Below are 21,719 nucleotides of genomic sequence, written 5' to 3'. Positions count from 1 at the left end.
GCTCATGAAAGTTTAGATTCTGGGGCTTTGATGGACTTTCTGGGGTTTAGGTTTTGGTTTGTGATTGTGAAGTTTCTCTGGTTTTGCTTTTTTTTAAAATGCACATGAATCAGTAACTTGATTTTCATAGTTCTCACACAGGAAAAGAGCATGCTCTTGTATATTAAGGTGGCATTTAAATTATCTGGGGTATTTTCCACAAATTAGACCAAACAACATAAAAAGATACAATGAACACTGTAACAACTTTGAAGGGATTTGTTTATTTTTGGTTTACAAACAAAGGCACCCAATATTTCTGTTTATGTCTTATAAAAGCTCACAGATTTAGCATTTGTTTCCAAACATCTGTTCCTACAGCAGAGAAAAACATTACAGGAAAATGTATTTTTTTTCCTGGTCCCCAATTTAAATACCAGTAACAGTTCAGTGATAATGTTGTTTCAGTCTGTTCCTCTTCCTATTAACCAGCTGATACCCCTCCTGTAACTTGCTAGTCAAAACTCATGTCCGCCTTCGTGGACCAAAATATAGTTCCAGTATATATTCCTGACCAACATCCTTTACGTGCAACCACTGGTGTGAAGAACTGCAGGACAGGGCTCCCATATGGAAAAAATCCAATAGTTCCAGGTAGAATTTCACAGACTGACCACAGGAAGTGACAAAACCAGCAGAAAAAATGTGACATTGAATCTACTGTCAGTTCAATAGGATGACTGATGAATTGGTGTAAAATACCACTAGGGCACAGAACAGTCTCCAAAGAGGGGAAAAAATGGATTTCTAAATTGGCAAATGTTTAGTGTAGAGGTTAAATAAGCTTAAAGTAATCTCTCTCTTTGTTATTTATCCAAGAGACTAAATTTCTAAGCAGTGTCTTGGACCACAAGTAATGGGTTCATTGGCTTCATAGTTCATCTGAGTGTTAACAAATCAAGGTTACAAGTATCATGTTATAATGTTCATATATTATGTGTATAGTTAGAAACAACCAAAATTCCTAAGTGGATTGTTTCACAGAATAACTTTCAGAGTATGATGAAGTTATCTTTAGCAAACTTCAGCCACGTGCCAACATGGGACAAGGGGTGTCAGTGGACAGGAGGCCCCTCTGAATAAAATCTAGAATTCAGGAATGCTTAAGCATACTTTCAGGTCTAGTGAGATACTTGGGGAGGCAGCTAAAAATGTCATACACCTACTGTATCTGTTAAAGTGTAACATCTCCAAGCACAGAAGCCTTAACTGATTTCAGCCACAGTCAGAGGTCTCTCACACAAGGTGTGGTCCTAGACCATGTAGGCTTTTCATCACTAGCTTTATATATACACCAGGAATTTAAAAAAGGAATTACAGCATAACTACTTACTACAGAATATTTAGCTTCAACAAGGAAGCCATTATCTTTTCAAAATGAGATATACACCTGCAGGAAAGGTGCTCTCTTTAAAGTAAGAGTTTTTAGAAGAATAGCAAAATAAGTTCTTTACAAATTTAATTCAATAGGACAAAAAAGTACCAAGGGCAAGTAAAATGTAGTTCTTGTGTAATTAAGTCATTACTTGCCTTTCCAGGCAGATTCAAGAACTAATTCATCAATACAAACTGATTTGAATGAACAAACACTGGGCTCTTTTCTTACAACTTTCCATTTTTACAAATGTCTTCCCTACTGAAGCAAAGTAACATGCAGGAAAAAACCCAGATTTCTTCAGGTTTAAACCTAATAATTTAAGTTAAAAGATAGATGGAAGACCTGTTAACATCTCTTCATTTTGGAGCAAGGTGCATCTTACTCTGCTTGCCCAGTGAAATGAGGTTTTACTAGGACAGGGATGAAAAAGTGTGCTTGTGCATTGGTGTTGACCAGCTCAGAGATTTGGAAAAAAATATTAATTCTTGAAGTATTTGCTAACATTGCTTACAACTTAAAAACAGGTGTATCTCTTAAAGAAAGTCTACAGCTTGTCCCGCTACTATTACCAGCAATATAAATAGCAACCAAGCATAATAAATTCCTTTTCATTACATTTACCCTTTGAAGTCAGAAGTGCTGGCTCTGTGTTCTCAATAAAAAAAAAGAAATCATTAAAAAGAAGACAGTCAATGACTTTATTTACCCCTCTCTAGGTAACACTTCCTTTTATCTGCTCAATGCAAGGATCAATTCTGCTTTCAGAGTAGCAAATTGTTCATGCCGACACAAATGCAAGTTGGGCACAGCCAGGTTCAAGCAGAGAACCGAATCACAAAGTGCATTCTGAAGCCCAGATATACAAAAGGCCTTTCAGTAAATAAGAAAGGTTGGTTCATTTTTTAATTTCTTTTTTTTCTTTTAAAGCAAAGGAAGCACCCTTGTTGCATCCCTACTTTGAGGGGAAGGGAAGAAGTGGCAAAACCTAAAGACAAATTACAAACATTCTCAATTATTTTATTTCAGGAGATCCATAGTCATTTGTACACTTTTGCAACTTGCAAAACCCTTCCTAATTTAGAAGAATTTCAAATAAATAGGTCTACAGCAACTAGCATCTACTATGCCAATATTTATCTTGCTCAATGTGGAATAAAACTTAAAAAGAAAAAAACTCATGTTAAGGCAGATTCCAATCAAACACGTTCCAAATTGCACAGTTATGTTGGTCAGTGGTCTAATATGTCTTCCCCAGGTCAAAGAGTTAAAGTTATCTAAATGCTTTTCTAAGCCAATTCAGTGTGGCACTTGCCCTTGTTATTTGCTCCTTTTCCAGGAAGATACATAGCTAATATCACAAATACCATACTGCTTATTTCTCACTTCAATTAAAAATGAAATTATGCTTCACAACATATGAGACTGACTACATGTTACAGGGTTTGTGCAGTTAGACCACCATATGCATAGATGTCCTAATGCTAAATTCTCTTCCTCAGTATCTCATTGTGCTGGAGGCTCTGAAGTAGGAGAGGAACTTGTAACACAGACTAACCACAAAGTACCAGATATTTCTTGCCATTTGTGACCTTGCGATGAAGATGCGCCAGATCAGGATCACGAGGATCGTGTTGAAGCCATAGCGAATGTTCCTTAACCTGGGGAAAAACAAAAACCATCACCGAGGGCCAACGTGCAAAGGAAAAAGGGCCAACGTGAGGGAAAAAGAACACTCTAAAAATTAATTTCTGGTGTAGAATACAGCTTGTTTATCTGTTCATCTCAAGATACATTATGAGTAATGACAGAAGTGAGTAACAGAGAAGGCTTTTCACTGCTGAAAAGCAGAATGAAAAACCAAGGAGCAGAGTCAGCCCTGTTGCTCACCACATGTACTTCTGCTTTAGAGCTGCTTGATGGAAACCTCCTAAAGCCAATATCACAGTGGTAACTTACCTATAGAAGGCTGTCAACCAAAAAATATTTAACTCTGAACTTTCCTTCTCCGCACCATGTATTTAAAACTTCTTAAATACATAGAAGTAACTCTAACTGCCACTGGTGACAATAACAAGAAAAAAAACCAAAACACCTCACCCCATTGTAAGAACTCATCAAATTTTCCAGATATTTCCACCCTCTTCACTGCAATTTCAAACACCTTCCTTCTCAAGGAAGTATATTTAAAGTGCAGGATAAACTAAGTGACCTTTTAGAGCAACTGTGCTTTTTAGCAATCTTCTCGCATGTAGACATGAAAACATCAAGAAAAACAGCACCCAGAATTTGCACAGATTTCTTAGAAACAGAGCATTCTCTTTGGCTCAGTAGATCATGACAATTTATATTGTAAGGCAGATCTTTTTAGGGAAATCTTGCAAAACCTTGAAATCTTTATCCTTTGTCTTGTTTACAGGTAAGGCTGGGTTCCTTTACAAATCTTATTTGCAGAGAAAAATAGCTTAAATCTACGTGTTACAAAAGCAATACTTTTCCACTTGAGGAACAAATCTACCCAGTGGTTCCCTAGAGAAAAATGTCCCCTGGGCAGCCAAATCTGGTTAATTCTAAGGCAGCAGACTGCAAGTTCAGATTAGAGTTAAGAACTAGATGGTAACAAAAGAGACCAAATTAATACCTCAGAGCAAATGTCAGTCAGAATCTAAACCTCTTGCTAAACAATCCAATTACAAACTTTAGAGCTAGGGGCAACCAGAGGCTACTCTAATACAAGATTATTTCTCGAGTCATTTTCACTATGATCCTTTGCACAAAGAACAGCAGCTATGTGATCATTTCTATGCACTTTTTAATGGCATCTAAACAGAAATTTAATAAACCACCCAAAGAAAACAACCCAGAAGGGACACTTGTTTAGCTATTTCCATAATTATCACAGATCCTATCTTTCAAAAGTATATTTGTCATTTTAACATAGACCAAACCCTTCCACAGCTGCAAATCCTTGTCTTTAGAATGACAACAACCTGGAGTCACAAGTCACAACATGGATTGTTTCTCTTTGTACCATCAGGCTTGCAGACATGATGTGGAATTGCAGAACAAGATGATTTTTATTTCACTCTTAAAAAAGAGAAATCAAAGACTACAGCTGCCTTGATGAATCAGCCAAGAACAAAACAAGGGCAACTGTGCTAATAAAATTCTGGACAGTACCAATCCATCCAAACGGCAGGAATTAAGTCACAGAGAAAAGGCCAAAGGAGGTCATCCTAGAGCACCAACATCAAAGTGTCCTGCTCTGAAGTGCAGAGTCTCTGCCTGTTTATTTACCTGCCTCAAAAGATCACAGATTCCCAGAACAGCTATTGTTCTATTAAATTTCCCAAAGAAGCCATTCTGACCTGTGTAGCCACTTACCTTTGACCTTCCAAAAGATACTTGGGTAAAATCAAAAACCTGAATTACAGTATCCACACCAGTGATCCCAGACTGATACTCTAACTATTAATTCTGGGAGCAACTCAGGAACAACAAATGCTTTTGAAAATGCTTCAGACCACTGGACTGGAACAGAAGAATTGTGGAGAACCTAAACAGTTGCTATTAAGAACAATTAAGTCATGACATGGAAAAGCAAACCTATGCAGGGCATAGAAAATATAAATTTATACTTAAAAGAAAAAAAAATAAGATTATACTTACTTATTTAAGTGTTTCCTAGCTGCAGGGAGGCCTGACATTTCTTCATTCAGCACGTATTTCTTCGTTCCCAGGCAGTAATTTTCCATATATTCTGCCCAGTGTAGTTGTCGAACATCAAAATTAAATGTCTGTGTAAGAGAAAAGCTTTCACTGTTAGTTGCCTAAAAACTCACCCCTATATCATTTAAATGAAAATAAATGTCTTTATTCGAGATAAATCCAATTTGCCTTTGACACAAGAAGGTTATCCTATCCTTAATCCTAGAAACAGTCCAGATTTAGGTTCCATTTCTGATTCAACCACCAGCTCGTGACATAATTTCTTCCAAATTTCAATCACTTCATGCCTTATTTTCCCTCCTCAGCAGTAATACTTTTCTCTCCACTTCTCAGTTTTCCCACTTCAACTGTCTGTGAGGAATTCCATTCTAAAAATAACTATTTCCTAGTATGTTATTTATTTTTAAGCAACAAAATTATTCTAATAGGCTCTACAATAAACACTGCTCTGTGCCAAGTTCACTGTTTGGTAAGTGCAGGGTGCTGTTAGCTGTGCTTAGAGTTGTACAGTTATATTTTAAATACTCTTCTATTTAAAATATATTTAAATACAGTTATATTTTAAATATATTTTAAATACAGATTTAATTCCAAATGCCTTCTTTAGGAGAGAAGGTCACTATGATGAATTTGATACACAAGTTTTTTACTGATGTATTGATTCCTTCATCTCAAGATTCTACAGTAACAGTGTTTAAATCCTAACAAAATGCAGCAATTTGAAAATACTAACAGTTCAAATTGTCTGGCATTTTGTTTTTCAAGTTTTTCCTGAACTCAAGTTGCTAGGAGGAGCCAAGAGGACAGGAAGGGGTGGAAATACCATCCACACAAAAATCACCAAAAGCTATTTTATTTCCTACATTTAGACAGCTTATTTAGGAATCTGGTAGCTTCTCTGGAATGTAACTACTGGAAAACACTTCAGTAGCAAAGACATCTCAAGAATGACAAAATTGTTCCAAATGCATAAGGGAACCTGAGCTTTTAGAACTGTAACTGGTAATTTTTATTCTGCTGAATACTAACTAAAGTCACAGCAGAAGGGAAGTTTAAATTCAATTGGGGCACCTGAGCCATTGTTGGTGGAGGAGGTAGGGAAAATTTGGGGATTTTTTTTAAACCTGGGAAAAAACAAGTTTTCCTTCTTCCTCAACAAACTGTCATCCTTGTTTCACTTCTCCCTGCCCTTCTTCATCTCCTCTTGTCACTGATGTAGCTTTTCACAGAGCCCTGGCACATGTGAAAGGATCTCCCAGGAACCTGCAGTGTTGAGCTCCTCCCAGCTCAGGTGCACATTACACCATGTCCTTATTCTATCTTGCACTGCTGAGCTGCTGCCCCCCTCTCAGCCTCCATGGCCACAGCACACAGCCACTTGCCTTTTTGTCTTCAGGGGTGAGCTGGTTCATCAGCATGGTCATGTTCTCAGTGCTCCAGGTCCAAGAATTGCTGGTAAAGTACTCTAAAAACATCATGGACTTATGAAGACGTGTTATTGTCTTCATCATCCTGCAATCCGAGGCATGGAGTGGACATGTTACAGGCGTAAAGGGTAGTTCAAACAAGTGAAATAGACAATAACATTTTTTACCCTCCAACCCCCTACCCCACCTCCAAAAATCCCATCTTGCCTAAAGCAAGATGTACCTAAAGCATATTATATTACATCAATAGGATATTTCTGCATAGTATTGAAGTGAACTTTGGCTGTCCAATCTCTGCATAAACCAGAAATTGTCACAGTCCTTTTTTTCCTAATCCTACTTCCCAGTGGAATTGCAAATGACCATTTTTTTCTTTTTTATTCAGGGGAACAATATGTTGTCTTCTGCTGGTAACTCTTAGTTTGGGACAGGGAGATGGAACACTTTTGCCTTCAGCACACTGGAATATTCAGCTGTACTCAAGAGTCTGAGTTGACAGAAGTCTCAAATTGCACAGAGCAGAATGTCTGTGCAGGAACTCCCCTTAAACAAGGGAGGAAGTTGCCCTGATCTTGCTGCACATTGTGCAAGACCACATCTCTGCAACAGAACAGAGGTTTTCATCATGGTTACTAAGAGATCAAGGCTTAAAACCACCAGCAGCAAAGGGCAGGAAAATATTTAAGGGCACAGACAGATCATAGCAGATTGTGTTCTATGCTACTTCAAAATATGCAGAAATACCTTCCATCATCCTTTATTATGCAGAGGAAGAAACTCTATAAAATCATCACTTGGAATACAGAGAAATTATGTTATAAGGATCAATTTGGGCAAGTTTCTCTTTGATCATACCATCTGAAGTGGGCCAAAAAAAAAAAAAGTATGAGTCATCTAGCCTCTCAGATGCAAAGCTTCCACATTTGTGACAAGAAAATTGTTTCAAGTGTCTCAGTGCTAGAGGTGGCCACTCAATTTTAATAAGTACTAACTAGTACAACATGGCCTAATGCTATTCAATTCCTGCTTTGGGTGCTCAAGGTATTTCCATCTCACAGAAATGGAAAACTGCTTCCAATTTGATCCTTATAGCAGGACACGGATCATTTCAAGCACAAAGGTAAGGGGGGAGGCAAAGAAAGCAGAACCCACTACTAACAGGAAATGGTTTTCTGAAGGTAGATTTTGCCAAGAAAGATCACAGAAGCAATAAAAACAAACTTATTTTTCTCTGAAAGCTGCAATGCATTTGAATGCATCTTGATGCACTCATACTTGTTGAAGGGATATAGTACGTTGTCCCAGAAATTCTTCTAAACAGAGTATTTTGCATTGCATTAGTGTCCCTTACTAGCAGCTAGCATCTCAGTATCTAAAACATTAAAATTTCCTTTTTCTTCTCACAGAATGGAGCAACACAAACCACAGAGACTACTGAAAAATGTAATCTCTAAAGAACAAAAAGCATACTTTTTTTTTAAACCTCATAGGAATATATCTACTAATTCAGAACTGACTTCAAATGCTTCAAATGTTAGACCAGCAGCTGATTTTATTACTAAGCACCTCTAGGACCTTTTAAACACCTGCTTAGATTTTCACCAGTTGGGCAAGGTGACACCAGTGAGGACTGAGTTGAACTGGAGCTCCCTTGATGCAGAAATAATTGGGAATATAAACTTTGCATCCAAAACATATTCTGTACAACCAAGACTACATTGAACCAAAAAAAAGGGATGTTAGTTATGTCAAAAAATTAGGAAAATAACTCAAAACTTGGAAAGCAAAGATCTCACTGGTCAGATAAGCCAAAAAGACCTCAGAGCTAAAACGCCTGGATAAAATTAGTGCCAAACAGCATTTAAGCCTTTTTGCAGAGCTCTGTCCACTGAAGATTATTTAACCTGACTTGCCCTTTTGAACCTTCCCAGTCTGTGTCCTTATGCTAAGCTGGACAAGCAACTGAATTTTAGAGTGCTTTGACTGCTACTGTTTAAAAACCTTGTGCCTCTGCAAAATACAAACTGAGCAAATGAATATCTGATTAGATAAGTGTATATTTTGAACTTGTTTCTGGACACTGACATTGGTTTTCATTCTTTTCTAAAAAGAAAACCAAACTAAATTTAAACTAATGCAAAACTCTGCTGGGATTCTTTTTGCCTCTGCTCATGGATATGACTTTAGAGCTTAGCTAAGCTGATTACAGAAAAAAAAGCTTAAAAGAGGTTTTTTTTTCCTCCCTCTCTCCAACTCAAATTGGATTTAGCAGCTGACCATGGAACCAGCTGATTCAACTCATCAAGGAAAAAAATTGTTTTTCTTTGTAGGGTTAATTTCTTTCTCTACCAGCCCAAAGAATCCAGTTCTCCACATTATCTCAGCTGCTTCATAAATGACAACATTGGAGGAAGTGGACCAAGTTTGTCTGTGACACTTTGCTGTCATGCACTAAATCAACAGGAAACTACACTTCTCTTTGAGGGGAGGAAAAAGCAGCCTGGTGACATTGAGAGATGTCAGCAATGAGTGTCCTTTAGTGGACACTGGTGTAGCTCTGGCAGACTGAGCTATAATTGCAATGGCACCATACTCCTCCTGTGAATGGCAACACACACGACTCAAAACCCAGCACCAAGTCATACAATGGAACTTTATCCCTCAAGTTTTGAAGGTTAGTTATTCCAAAGACAGCCATTGGACACAAGTCATAAATACCAACACCAAATATAACCAGTCAGTACAAGACCATTGCCTCACACCTTCTTCATCAGCTGAAGACAGAAAAAAGCCAGCCCTGCTGACCATCTCACAGCCCTGAGCAGCCAGTCCGGATGACTTGCACCCAGATTCAAGGTAGAATTTTGCCTCCTGCTTTTGCAGTCCTAACTGCCATCAAGACCAAGCACATTACAACAGTTTGAAAAGCACATCACAGGAACTAAAAGTTTAAGCAAGTTAATTCAATTAACCCTAAGTTAGGTGGGCTTGTTTCTATACCAGACAATTCAAAGTGACCTGGTTTAAGGCTATAACTGCAATTTGAAGAAGTCTTACACACAACCTATTGTCTCCAGGTTAAAACAGTCTTGATGCCAAAGACAGACTGATCCCTCAGTGGATCTACAGGCTGCCAGTCTGCAAGTCTCTGCAGAAGGATTATAGATAACTACTTTCTTTTAAAGACTCCTCTAAAAAACACAGAACAAGCTTTTAGATTTGTCTTTGTTCAGATTTTCATCTGGCTGTAAATTTTGAACTGTAAGACACACTACTGAATTCTTATCTTTCCAGCAGCTCTGTGGTTGCTTTAAGCACAAAATTTAAGCACTGTGAAGGTATAAAAATGTATTGATCTATTTAACATGATTTGCTTCTAATTCATTTCTGGTTTGTAAGACAGTAATTACATGAAAGATGCTTCCAGTTTTAAGAAGCTTTAAATTGAAATGACAAGATGTAAAAGACCTAATTTCATGTATCAGCCTTTCCTAACACCTTTCCTTTAGCTTTCTAAGAAGCAGTAACAGAAGAATTGCTGCAGAAATCTCTGAACTACAACTTTAAATATTTCATGTCACATGCTATTTTCTCAGAGCAACTGGGAAGATCTGCTTGGTGTGCACTTTTAAAGGCTTTAACATTTCAAATATACCAAACTGCTTTTAAAAAACACACAGTTCTGTCATGCTAAGCACTATGCAAAGCTACAGGAGCAAACTATGCCTTGTATTAAAGATAACTAGACAACTAGTAAGTTCTGCTATGCAACTAGGTATGTATGGCAAGCTACCAACAACACTACCTTTAAACTTCAATGCTAAGGTTTATCACCACTAGTTACATAATTGCACAATGTAGAGCATTATTTAGGATAAAATATTAAATCTTCATTATGCCAGTCCTTTTTGTACATGTTCTTTCTATACAAATTTGGAAGAAATACTACATAGGTTATTTCTTCCTTCCCTTTCCTTACCTTTTAATACTATCAGAGAATCGTTTAATTCAAGAACCTTCAACTAGATGCAAAAACAGCAAAAATATTTCCATTTTATCAAAAACATTGCTTCCACAAGTGAGGTGCAAAAAAATGACTCCCCACTGCAGAAAGATTACAACAGACAAATGCTTTGAAAATAGGAAGACTTTTTGTTTTAATTTTTATTATTACTAACATAATCATTTAATTCTGAAGGATCATAGACCTGATCAATTTCTAACTTCTTCCTTTTCTTCTACTTGATAAAATTTTTCATTCGATTGCAGTACAATATCCTGATGGTATGACAAGAGCGCAGTTAAACCTGCACAGTGATTTCATTACTTATTTTTCTTGTAGAGACTTCAGTGTACTCAGCACAGAGAGGACAAGCACCCACCCACGTAAAGGCAGGTTAGCAAAGTATTTGTATTTTCTTGTGCTCATTTTATTACATTTTTACTAAACTGTTGTTCTGCTAAATCACAGTGGAAAAGGTCACATTTTAAATTATGCCAGCCCTTCTTCACTCAGACCAGTGTTATATTGAGTTTAAGAATATCTATTAATGTTTCCAAGTCTTTAGAAGTTTGAGTACATGCTACCTGGTAATTATAACATTATATCAGCTGACATAATGACCCCAGCAACAGCAGTACACCCCTCCAGCCCATCAGTTAAAGCAGCTTCAAAGTACTAGAAAAAAGTACAAGAATAAGGATCTGTCTCAAAATTCTTGTATTATTAAACACTACTTCTTCCATTAGGATTTAACACTGCACATCTTCCTTGCATCTAGTTATTCATTTGCTTTTACTGCTTCTCTTGCAGGCTCCCATTTTAAAATGCTTTAAAATAGGAGAGAGGAGTGCTGTCTAGTGAAGGCTGCACTCCTGTAAGTTGGCTGTGTAGCCAGCTTAAAAGCTGAGACTGAACCCTAGCTCAGTGTAGTTCAATCTGCCATCTCTTCTCCAAACTGGAATCTTGTGCATCATAGGAAACCCATCCAATCACTGTTACAGTAAGCTAAGTAGGAATATTCATATCAGTAAACATCTCTTTTTTATTCTGTAAAGTATTAATGTCACCAATTGTACCAGTAGTGACAAAAGTCCTAAATTCCATCTTTAGACATCAAGTCTAAAATTCCATCTTTAGACATCAAGAACTCCAGGAAAAGCAAAAACAAGAATCAACATTCAATTCATATGTTAGAATATAAAACCTAAGCTAAATATTCTAAACTGCATGATTATTCACAGCCTCATTTTACTCCCACTGGTCAAATACTCAGCAGACCAGCTGCCTTTCAAACCTGACAAGATTCTGGCAGGACTCCTTCCCAGCCATGCGGAAGACAGGACGTTGGCATTTATAGCATAACTATTTTAATGAGGGATGAAGTTTTCATATCTGTCAGGGAATTTCTATCAATTTTTATTAAAAATAACTTAAAAATGCAAGAGAACCTGGAAGCTAAGATGTTTTATATACAATACCTTCTTTAGAGTTGAAAGTCTTTAAACTTTTTAATGTGGGAAGATTATTATACAGTCACAGCTAACTGCCACTGCTGCTGCTTTAATATTACACTGTTGCAGCTGAGAGGTTTTCCCCTACAAACCATTTACACAGCTCCTTTCTACTCATCCAGTGCTGTAACAGAGCTTTTACCCTCCTTGTAAGACAGACCTAGACTACAGGACAACAAATGAATACCATTTGTGTCAGTGCACTGTCATGACAGTGGAGGTTTTATAGTCTGAAGGCAAATGCTTGTGAAAATGTAACACAAGCAATGTGTTAAGGCCATGTGGCTTTGCAAATCTGACACAAATTGAAGTGGTACCTTATATACCTTCTACATGATTTAGTTTAGCCTATTATTTTCACCACTTTAGTTAGCCAAATACTAGCCTAAATATTATAAACTGAATGGAATGTTGAGATGATACAAACCAATGTACCAGGTCAATTTGTATCATCTACAGGAATAATCTGCAATTAAAAGATCGGTCCCCCATTCCATTTTCAGTTTATAAAAGAACAACAACCTTAACACAAGCCACCTCTTAAGAGTTTAATGACTGACAAGGATTCTGATCCAAGACATCCCTTGGACAGCATTGTTAGGCCAGTCATTAAACTCTTCAAAATGCAGCCACTGGATTCTTATTGCTTAGTTAGTAAACCTAGATAGTGCCCAGGCCATGTCTTCTTTACAAGTCTCCACCACCTTATGGGCAAGATATTTTTAGCCCTGTCCCTCTTACCATGGTTTCCGACCTGTCAACATGAGCAAAACATCAAAGAAGAAAAACACTAAAAGGGTCTCTGCACACCGGCAGTAAAACAAGAGGGGGTTGTAGGAGAGCTTAAAGGCAGGTTCTCTTGCTACTTTTTCTAGTGGATATTTCTCATAATTCTTAATCATGATGTTTTCTGTAGGAAAAAATAAGGATCAACATATTTTTAGTACTTATTTTCCAAAAATAAACATCACTTCTATATCTTTTAATTTTCTTGACTACTCAAACCCCCAAACTATCCAACTTCTATCTCATTTTTGCTAGAAAGTTCAAAGTCACTTTGAATTCCAGGACCTGTTCTCAGGAAAAAAGGTTGAGTTTTAGTCACAAAACATTCAGGGAAAAAAAAATACCAAAAAAGTTAAAATCAACATACAACACAGTGTAAGCATAGCTTCATTTAAAAGTCAGAGGAACAAACAAGGCAGAGCCAGTCACCATTACCTTGGGCTTCTTCCAGTAATCCTGAGGTAGGTATCATACAGGAATGCTGGGGCCTTATGGCTTACAGCAATCCAGTAATGATATAAAAGGTGATTGGAAGTTAGATTTACATTGGGCCGTCTGAAGGCCTGTTCGAGAGGGTTCCTCTTGAAAGTGGAAATTACATGGTATTCTGAGAAAGAAAAGTTGCACAACAGCTTCGATAATCACCATGTAAAATGTAATGTTTTTCAAAGTACATTACAGGGTACAACATCAACAGCAGGATCTTATTTAAATAACCACCCTAACTCTTCTACAATGCACAGTTATAAGCTTTTAACTAAAAATGCTGTTGAACTGGTTCTCATTATAATCAAGAAGTGGTTTATGCCTTCATCTTCATATTTCACTGTAGCTTCTCTTTCTGTTCCCTACCTTAGAAGTCGGTGGTTTCAAACACTGACAACAATTTCAGTTTATAAAGCAAGTAAAGCTATTCAAATAGTCATCTATATTTCATGAAGAGGGTTATTCTGATCACTTGTGTAAAGAATTTTAGAACAGATTGAGGACTCTGCAGTTATCTGAAGCAATTTGAAATGACATTTTCAACCAGTTTATCCAAATTTGGGCATTAAGACAAAAGCAATTAGGGTGGGACTCCATGAGAAAGTCTTGATAACACCTGTAAATTCAGTACATAACAGATATTGCAGGATCAGGGTTTTTTAAAGTTATGTGGAAATTCACCTCTCCTTTAAATCTCCTCTTATAACTTTATGCTGTTGTTTATAGACAGCACTTAAATACCTTGATTCACTTGGGATATAAGTGAAGTCAGCAATTCTCAAGGTTTAATTGAAGCAATAATGTTTGCAACTACAAATCCACGTAAAATGGGCAAAAGCAAGTAAAATGGATTTGAGTATTGAGGTTAGCTGAAAGAAAAAAAACAATCTGAGTTTCAGAAATCAATTTCTAAGAAAACTGAAAACTAATAAATGGTTTTACTATGCCAAATAGCTTCATTGTTCTTTACAACATTTACTATTACAAAGCTGTTGGCCTGTGGGTTACATTTTAGTCAGGATATCTTAGAGTTGAAAACAAGTAGTCATATTTCCTTAAAGGCTACTCTTCCCTGTACATGAATTGTTCAAGTGTCATGCAACAATCTGAATATTAAAAAAGCCACCTCAACCAACAATCAGCTTAAGCCAAACACAAAGAGCTACACAAGGGCAAAACTATTACCAGACCTCTCAATTATGCAGATGTACAAAACATTTAATTGTGGGCTGCTTATTCATATGTTTTATCATATGTATTTATTGATGTTGGCATTACAGCCAGCATCACTACTGCTCCTCTGAGCAACACTTTTCTCCACACACACCTACACTCTATGGATTAGGTCATGGCAGCAGCAAACAGAAAAATCAGTTCTTCCATAGTTTAAGTTAATAATGGAACAAGAGTAACAAAGAAAAATACCAATAAGAACTAAATGAAATGGAGGTAATGCTGCAGGGAGAGGGGGGAAGAATTAACAGTGGAAGCTAATGAGAAAGCACAGTTCACTGCAAAATTGAGAGGTATGGCTAAAATACCAGTTTCAAGAATAAAAATGCATTATGGTTTACTGATTATAACCTGTTTGATTTTCTTTTTTTATTAAGGCTAATGAGAAAAAAGAAACATGGCCTACCAACTTCACTCCAGTGGAAAGGATTGGTGCCACCTGTTGTACAGTTATACACCATGACTTTTCTTGGTCTGGGGAAAAAAAAGATAAAAGAGCAAGTTAGAAGAAAAACAACCTTTTGAAAATACAAACAGAACATATGCCCAAAATTATGCTTCCCCTCAACAGCATCATTTATATAAAGCAGAAAGCATCAGTCTCATGGCGGATTTTTTGCTTCAGCATCTTCCAGTATATTTCTCCTTCTTAAATTATCTTTTTTTTATTATTATTTCAAAGAAGGCATCACCTACACTACTACAGCTTGTATTGATTACAAACAAGACCCAGGAGAGAATTTTCAGACATATCTTCATAATATCAGTAGCTGATGTCTTCCTCTAGCATAAGCAAGTTACCCTTTGAGACACTAAGCAGTCAGAACCTTAGATTCCTTTGTCCTGAGGGAACAGCAGGACACTGATGAGGATTTCAATACAAGACTGGTTTACTAAATACACAATATCATTTCCAAATATTCAGTACTCTCTTTTGTCACTATACCTATTAATTGCAGAATACCAGGCTGCTGCAAGTGTGGTATTGACAACAACATCTATTGGGACAAGATCTGCTAATGCATCATTGGAAGCTCTCATTGTTCGAAGAATTCCTTTTCCTGCCTTGAAGAACAAAATAACAAAGAGAGACAGAAGACCCAGCAGTGAAACATATGAAGCTTTTCTGCCTTCCAAAAGGAGGGGGAAAATTAAGTATATTCATTACTTACAGCAATGAAGATACCACTAGGTCCATTGAAGTTATCAATCCAGCCCTATTAGGAAGGGGGAGAGGGAAAGGTTTGGTTAGAGTATACTGAAGTCAGCAGCTTCAAGTGAAAATCTGAGCAGTTTCTACATGCGTAAAGGGGTGGAGGAAAAGGAGACCAAAGAGGAGAAAGATCTTTAATTCCATGTTGCTAAATAAAGTTTTTCCATAGCGAACTCTGGTGATGTAACAAGTTCCTATGACTCAGACAAGAGATTTACACATAGGACACCATGGTTCTTCAGAGAGAGATGTTTATCTACTTCTTAGTGAATGAACTGCAATTGTCCATAAAAATACTTTTATGTTGAAAGTATTCAAGTTTACAAGTATTTTTAGACTAGCAGCTCAGGTGTTTTTCATTTTTCAACCAAAATACACCCTTGCTCAGCTTTGATGACAGTATTTAGACTCTATATACTGTTATCAGTCATCTAGAAGCAACCAAGACACAGCTTCATGGTCCAAGAGATTTTCCTCTACAAAGTTCACGGGATAAAGAGGCTCCCAGTGTGTACTACAGTCTACAGCAAGATGGTCAGGTGACAGCTCAGGGACTTACAGGAAAAGGCTCCTTCCAGCTGGCACCAATGATGGACGGCCTTACAATGGCAAGGTTTAAATTTGCACCTTCCTGCTGCACCACAGATTCAGCTAAGGCTTTCGTGTATGTGTAGGTATTAGGTCTTTTGCCTAACAGTTTAGGAGTAATATCATTCACTAGGTCATCATCCATCCACCTAAAGAAACAAAACAAGAAGTGTAAATTACAGCATGCTGCTTCACTGGGGAGGTGGGCTGTGAAATAGTGAAGTTACCATGACTATTTTTTTCTCATTTAAAGAAAGAGAGGCACACCTAAACAAAAACAAGTTTCTCAGAAAAATTGCATGCAATTCTCAGAAGGATTGCATGTTCAGCGTCCATCTAAAGAAGCATACTGGCATTTATTTTTTGCCCTGGGAATTCATTTGTAACACATCAACTACAGAGCAAGCAGCACACTCATTTACAATAATCCAAATTCTGCCAAACAAATTCTCAAAGATGGAACACAGACACAGCAAATCAGTTTTTGGAACACAGGCTCACTGCATTACCTACAAAGTGATATCACTGCAAGGGAGTCCCAGCTGCATTACCAGCATCCCCTCCAATTTTGTGGTGGTGAGCAATCATATACCACCCCTGAAGCAAGCTGGTCACAGTGTTTCTCCCTTTAAATTAATCAAACCTTGCAATTTCATCTTGCTTCCCAGTTCCTATTAAAAACCTAATAACCTTCAGTCATAGTACACAAATAAGCTGTGCCCCTGCAACTATTGCTACTTTGGTGATCTTCACTGCAAAACAGGACTTGAATTTTATTTGCTTTGGTCTCTTAGTCACAGAAATGGAATTTATTGTCATTCACCAATGTCATGTTACAAAGTAGACACACATCAGACTCCTTTCATGATATGAACAGGGTAGGAAGAGGGATAGTGAAGGCTAGAGATCACTCTTTTATAACTTCACAAAAGCCTCCCCTCAGGAGTTCTAAAGTACACACAGCTGTCTTAGCCCACAACAAACAGTTTATGTTACATTTTTCTCTTCACAAGTCAGATATTTAAAAATATGACTGTTTTGCAATCCCTCATTTTCTAAGTGTATTTAAAGTCAATGTTATAAGAAAGGGCTGGCTCAATGTGCATTCTAGGTGGTAGCTCACTTGGTTTTAATGTTAGCATTCTTCCACCTAAAATCACAAGTTAAAGTAGGTATTTTAATTTTTAATTAATTTTTTTCAGTTCCGCATTTCTCTTCCAAGAGGTGATATTTTGTACAACAGGTAAGAATGAAGAGACCAATGTAGAGTTACATTACACTTATCCCACATCGTCGCCTGTTTCAGAGTTTGACAGCTACTAAGTAAGACCTCAGGACAGTTAATATACACAAAAAAAAAAAAACCCAAATGAGTCATTTTTCCAACCCATAATGCCCAATCCAAGACTTAAAGCTACAGAAAACAGATTTTTAATGTCTGGGCTCTCAGCATACCTAACAGAACCACTTCTACAATAAGTAATATTATTTGATCATCTCAGTCTCCTCTAGCAATGGCACTTAGGTGGCTGTAGTAGAGGCAGCTGTTTAAGGCACCTCAGTTTTATCTTTTCCTTCACAGTGCTGGTACCAGCACAAGTTATCAGCATCTCCTGATTCAGCCGATCTCCATACAGCTGAAAGACCGGCACTCTCAGCACAGAGGGGGCACCATGAGTACATGTGAGCATCCCTCTACTTCAGTAACCCTCCACACCCAGCTCAGCTTAAAAAATTCATAAACCTTAACCCATGTCCCTTACAGAGAAGGGGAGTGTCGGACATTTTGTCAGACCTATGGGACAGCGTAAGATAACTCTTCATCTTTACAGCTCCTAACCATTTTTGATACTTCAATAGCAGGAAGAAAAAGAATAAGGAGTATCCAAGTAAATTCATAAAACATAACACATACTCAAGGGAATCTATCAGTTTCTTGGGATCCACAGGAGGTGGGTACACGACTTCCTCGATCTGTTTCCGATTGCAATACGCATAGGCAGTGGAAACGTGTGTGAACACCTCCAGATTCTTCATTCGGTGTGCCAAGGACAGGAGCTGTTGTGTGGCAACCACATTTAACTGCACAGCATCTCTATTGATTCAACAGAAATGTCATTAGTAGAAAGCAAGACAAAAACAAGCAAAAAAAAAAATTCGTTCCTAAAGGCCTCATTGCTGGATATATAAAGTATCCCTGAATTCTCCAACTAACCCCAAAAAAGCAGCATCAATACTGCCCTAATTTTCTGCTTAGAATAACATACCTAGAACATAATCTAGAACACCTCCCAATGTTCAGAATAATGCTCCTTGTACCCTTTTCTTACCAGCATCCTTTGATTTCCTCAATCGAAATCCCAATTGTACGTTTTCCAAAAAACATAATGGAAATTATGCAACAACACCAAGCTTCCAGAAGATGCACCTCTGAACTTCCAAGTCCAAGTTGAGAGAGGTCAACAACTTGGAGGCTTAGCAGGCCAGTAAGTTGGAGACTGGCATCTTCTTGTAGGATATCAAAAGGCTCCATACAGGATGGAAGGAAGGGGAAAAAAAAAGGCAAACCACCAAGAACCACTCCTCAACTCGAGCTCCACCACTGCTCATTCCTATGTTTAACGACACTAGAGCAGAGTAGGTGTATCTCTACAGCTCCCAGCAGAAAACAGCTTGCTAACTCCTATGATTATTTTATAGTTTACATCTTCTCTCCAGCCTACAGACTTGCTGTGGGCACCAGCTTCCTTGTACACAGTGTACTATCAAGTTTCAAGAGTACAGCTAAGCAACACTTCAAAGTCTTTGCAACAAAAGTGTTACATTAAAAACAACAACACAATCGGTATTCCCCCAAACAATCACTAAGTTCCAGAATGCTTTATCTCACATTATTACTGAAGTGGGGGACAGGAAAAGGGAGCATTATCCCAAAGCAATTAACATAAATGGTAACTAATTAGTTTGCTACCTCTTTCAACAAGTCAAAGGAGCTCATAATCCCAGCTGTGTGCACCGCTTTTTCCACTTCTTGTTTTCATCTCTCTCCCTGTGCACCTACTTGTCCCCACTTCTTCCAATGCAAACCTCCATTATTAATAAGAGACTTTTAAAAAACAGGAAGAAAAGCTGAGCTGTACTCTCCTGTTTTTCTTATCAGGTAAGAGAGAAAGCACTAGAACCTCCCACACACAACTTTTCTCACAAAACTCTATCCTCTGAAAATGTGCATTCCCTTTCTAACAAGGCAGGCCAAAGGAATAGTTTGTCCTTACACCAGGAGGAAAACTGGCATTACTAGGGAGAACAGTAGATGTAGCTACAGATAATTTGTAGCCTTTCTACCCATATTTGCAACACTGGGCAGACACTCGATTCATCCCCTCCCTTTGAGCACCATTGGTTTATCAGACCAGGGTAAACCAAATTTTAGACTCACCTTAGTGATTCATTGAATCTGACTGTAGCAGCACAATGAAATATAATATTAATGCATTCTATAAGTTCTTCCTTGATTGGTTTACTAAGATCCAGTTCAGGCTGTGAAAGGTCACTCACAACTACTACTATTTTTTCTTTGAAGTCTGGTTGCTCTTCTCTCAATCTGTCAAAGAGCTGTCAAAAATAACAGGACTATAAACTCAGTGAAGGTAAGAGAAACAATTCACTTAAATGAAGAAAATCCCACATTCTTTCTCTATGCCTCCTAACTTCTCGAGATCATCAGGAAGTTAAAACAGTGCATTAGCAGTACCATAAGAACATATTACGGACTTCTCATAAACTATATTTTTTTTCCAACATAAGGAAAGGGAACAGTCTACCCACTTCCCAACCTTGATAATAGCTGTTCAAATTCTTATATAAGTCATATTGGACTTTAGGTTTAGAAATCTTGCATTAAGATTTACAAATTTCAAGTGATTTAAGAAACCCTCTGCTCAAATTATGTCAGTCTTGGAGAGCCACATTAGAACATCTGATTAAGTTTTATCAAATTGCTGTTCAATTCCCCCTGAAAAAAAATCTCATCAAAATTATATTCCATCGAGAATTCTTCTCATAAATAGCTGGGTTCTAGCCAGGTGGCTTAACACATGGATCAAAATTCTTGCCTCATCTTATTTACACTCATTAGTATGCAAGTTTTCCTGAGCCACACAGTAGTGTGGCAATAAAACACCCTTGAAAGTTGCAGAAGAGCAGACCCTTCTTTACTGTCCAGGGGCCAATATCTTACAACTGCTTCAACATCAGTCAATTATATTGTATTAAAATCGTGGCAGTACCTTCTTTTCCCTGCCCAAGTATGTGGTTATGCCAAATACAAATAATCAAAGACATTTCCTTACAGAATGATGTTAATTAATTTTATACTATGAATCAAGTCACCTAAAAGTGCGGTTTCACAACACTTTAGGCAGTATGAGTTTGCATTTCTACCACACAGACTGATCTCTAATTTCTTTATTCCTGTTGTTTCTCTGACACTGGCAAGAGCAAGAAGCCCCAGAGCCATGTGACCTAAAAAAGGTCCAGCTCTTTTTTTAGAGATGTTTTTTTCAGCTCAAACATGAGCTAATGCAGCTCATTGTGGCCACCTGAAGTAGCAGAGCTAATTCTAGAGTGAGAACATGGTACATCTCCACTTTGAGGCTTGACTGGACTTTGCAAACATGAAGCTTCACTTTATAGGACAAAGTTGCCAAGACAACATTTAAAGCCTCTGCAACTCTTATGGGTACAACAAACAGTTCTTACCTGAGGGCAGAAACTTTGTGTGATTTTGAAAAATAAGCCTACTATGTTTTTGGTTGGAATGATGGCACCTTCCTCCAGGGAGCTGAAGCAACTGCCTGTTAACCACATTAATGTGTGATATGATATTGCCTTGTAACAGAAAAGCAGTACCATGGATGAGCTCTTCAAGAGCCAGTTTTTATTTTTCATACATCCATCACACCTTTATACCCCTTTTCACATCCATAGTCATGCACTATTCCCACACACCCCTTACTAGCACTGACACCAGGACTAAGGAGAAGAAATACCTAGACTGCATGCAATACATATGGCAAATCAGCAGAGGAATTAGATACCTGAAGTCAAAAGAAAGTAGAAACCTCAACACTGTTTTGCTATTTGTAGCTCAGTTTATTTCACATTTATTTTATTTATTACCACATTCAACCATTTAGATTTCAAACTCTTCAAGAAACAGAACGTTGAAAGATCTTCAGAGCACTTAATGAGTCCATCTAAATTGTGAAGAATTACTGGCAGTGCCCTTGCAACTGGACAGCTTAAGACAATAGATCTTATTAAAGTT

The 21,719-nt window shown here is 37.6% G+C and overlaps 1 protein-coding gene across 1 annotated transcript in view; it reads right to left on the bottom strand.

Moving 5' to 3' along the window:
- Positions 1 to 244: 244 nt before the first annotated feature.
- Positions 245 to 21,719, bottom strand: part of FAR1 (fatty acyl-CoA reductase 1) — a 34,133-nt gene continuing 12,658 nt past the window's right edge. Inside the window, exons 3-12 of the mRNA XM_066551835.1 lie at positions 19,830 to 20,005; positions 18,306 to 18,485; positions 16,362 to 16,539; positions 15,762 to 15,806; positions 15,536 to 15,654; positions 14,996 to 15,063; positions 13,306 to 13,477; positions 6,526 to 6,655; positions 5,084 to 5,211; positions 245 to 3,075 (exon numbers count right to left, since the gene is read on the bottom strand). Of these exons, the coding sequence (XP_066407932.1) occupies positions 2,913 to 3,075; positions 5,084 to 5,211; positions 6,526 to 6,655; positions 13,306 to 13,477; positions 14,996 to 15,063; positions 15,536 to 15,654; positions 15,762 to 15,806; positions 16,362 to 16,539; positions 18,306 to 18,485; positions 19,830 to 20,005 (1,359 nt within the window). The 3' untranslated portion in view covers positions 245 to 2,912. The remainder of the gene's footprint in view (positions 3,076 to 5,083; positions 5,212 to 6,525; positions 6,656 to 13,305; positions 13,478 to 14,995; positions 15,064 to 15,535; positions 15,655 to 15,761; positions 15,807 to 16,361; positions 16,540 to 18,305; positions 18,486 to 19,829; positions 20,006 to 21,719) is intronic.

Source organism: Molothrus aeneus, chromosome 6 (assembly GCF_037042795.1).
Source record: "Molothrus aeneus isolate 106 chromosome 6, BPBGC_Maene_1.0, whole genome shotgun sequence".
Taxonomy (NCBI): domain Eukaryota; kingdom Metazoa; phylum Chordata; class Aves; order Passeriformes; family Icteridae; genus Molothrus; species Molothrus aeneus.
The sequence above is the reverse complement of the archived record's forward strand: the minus strand, read 5'-3'. Positions and strand labels throughout refer to the sequence as shown.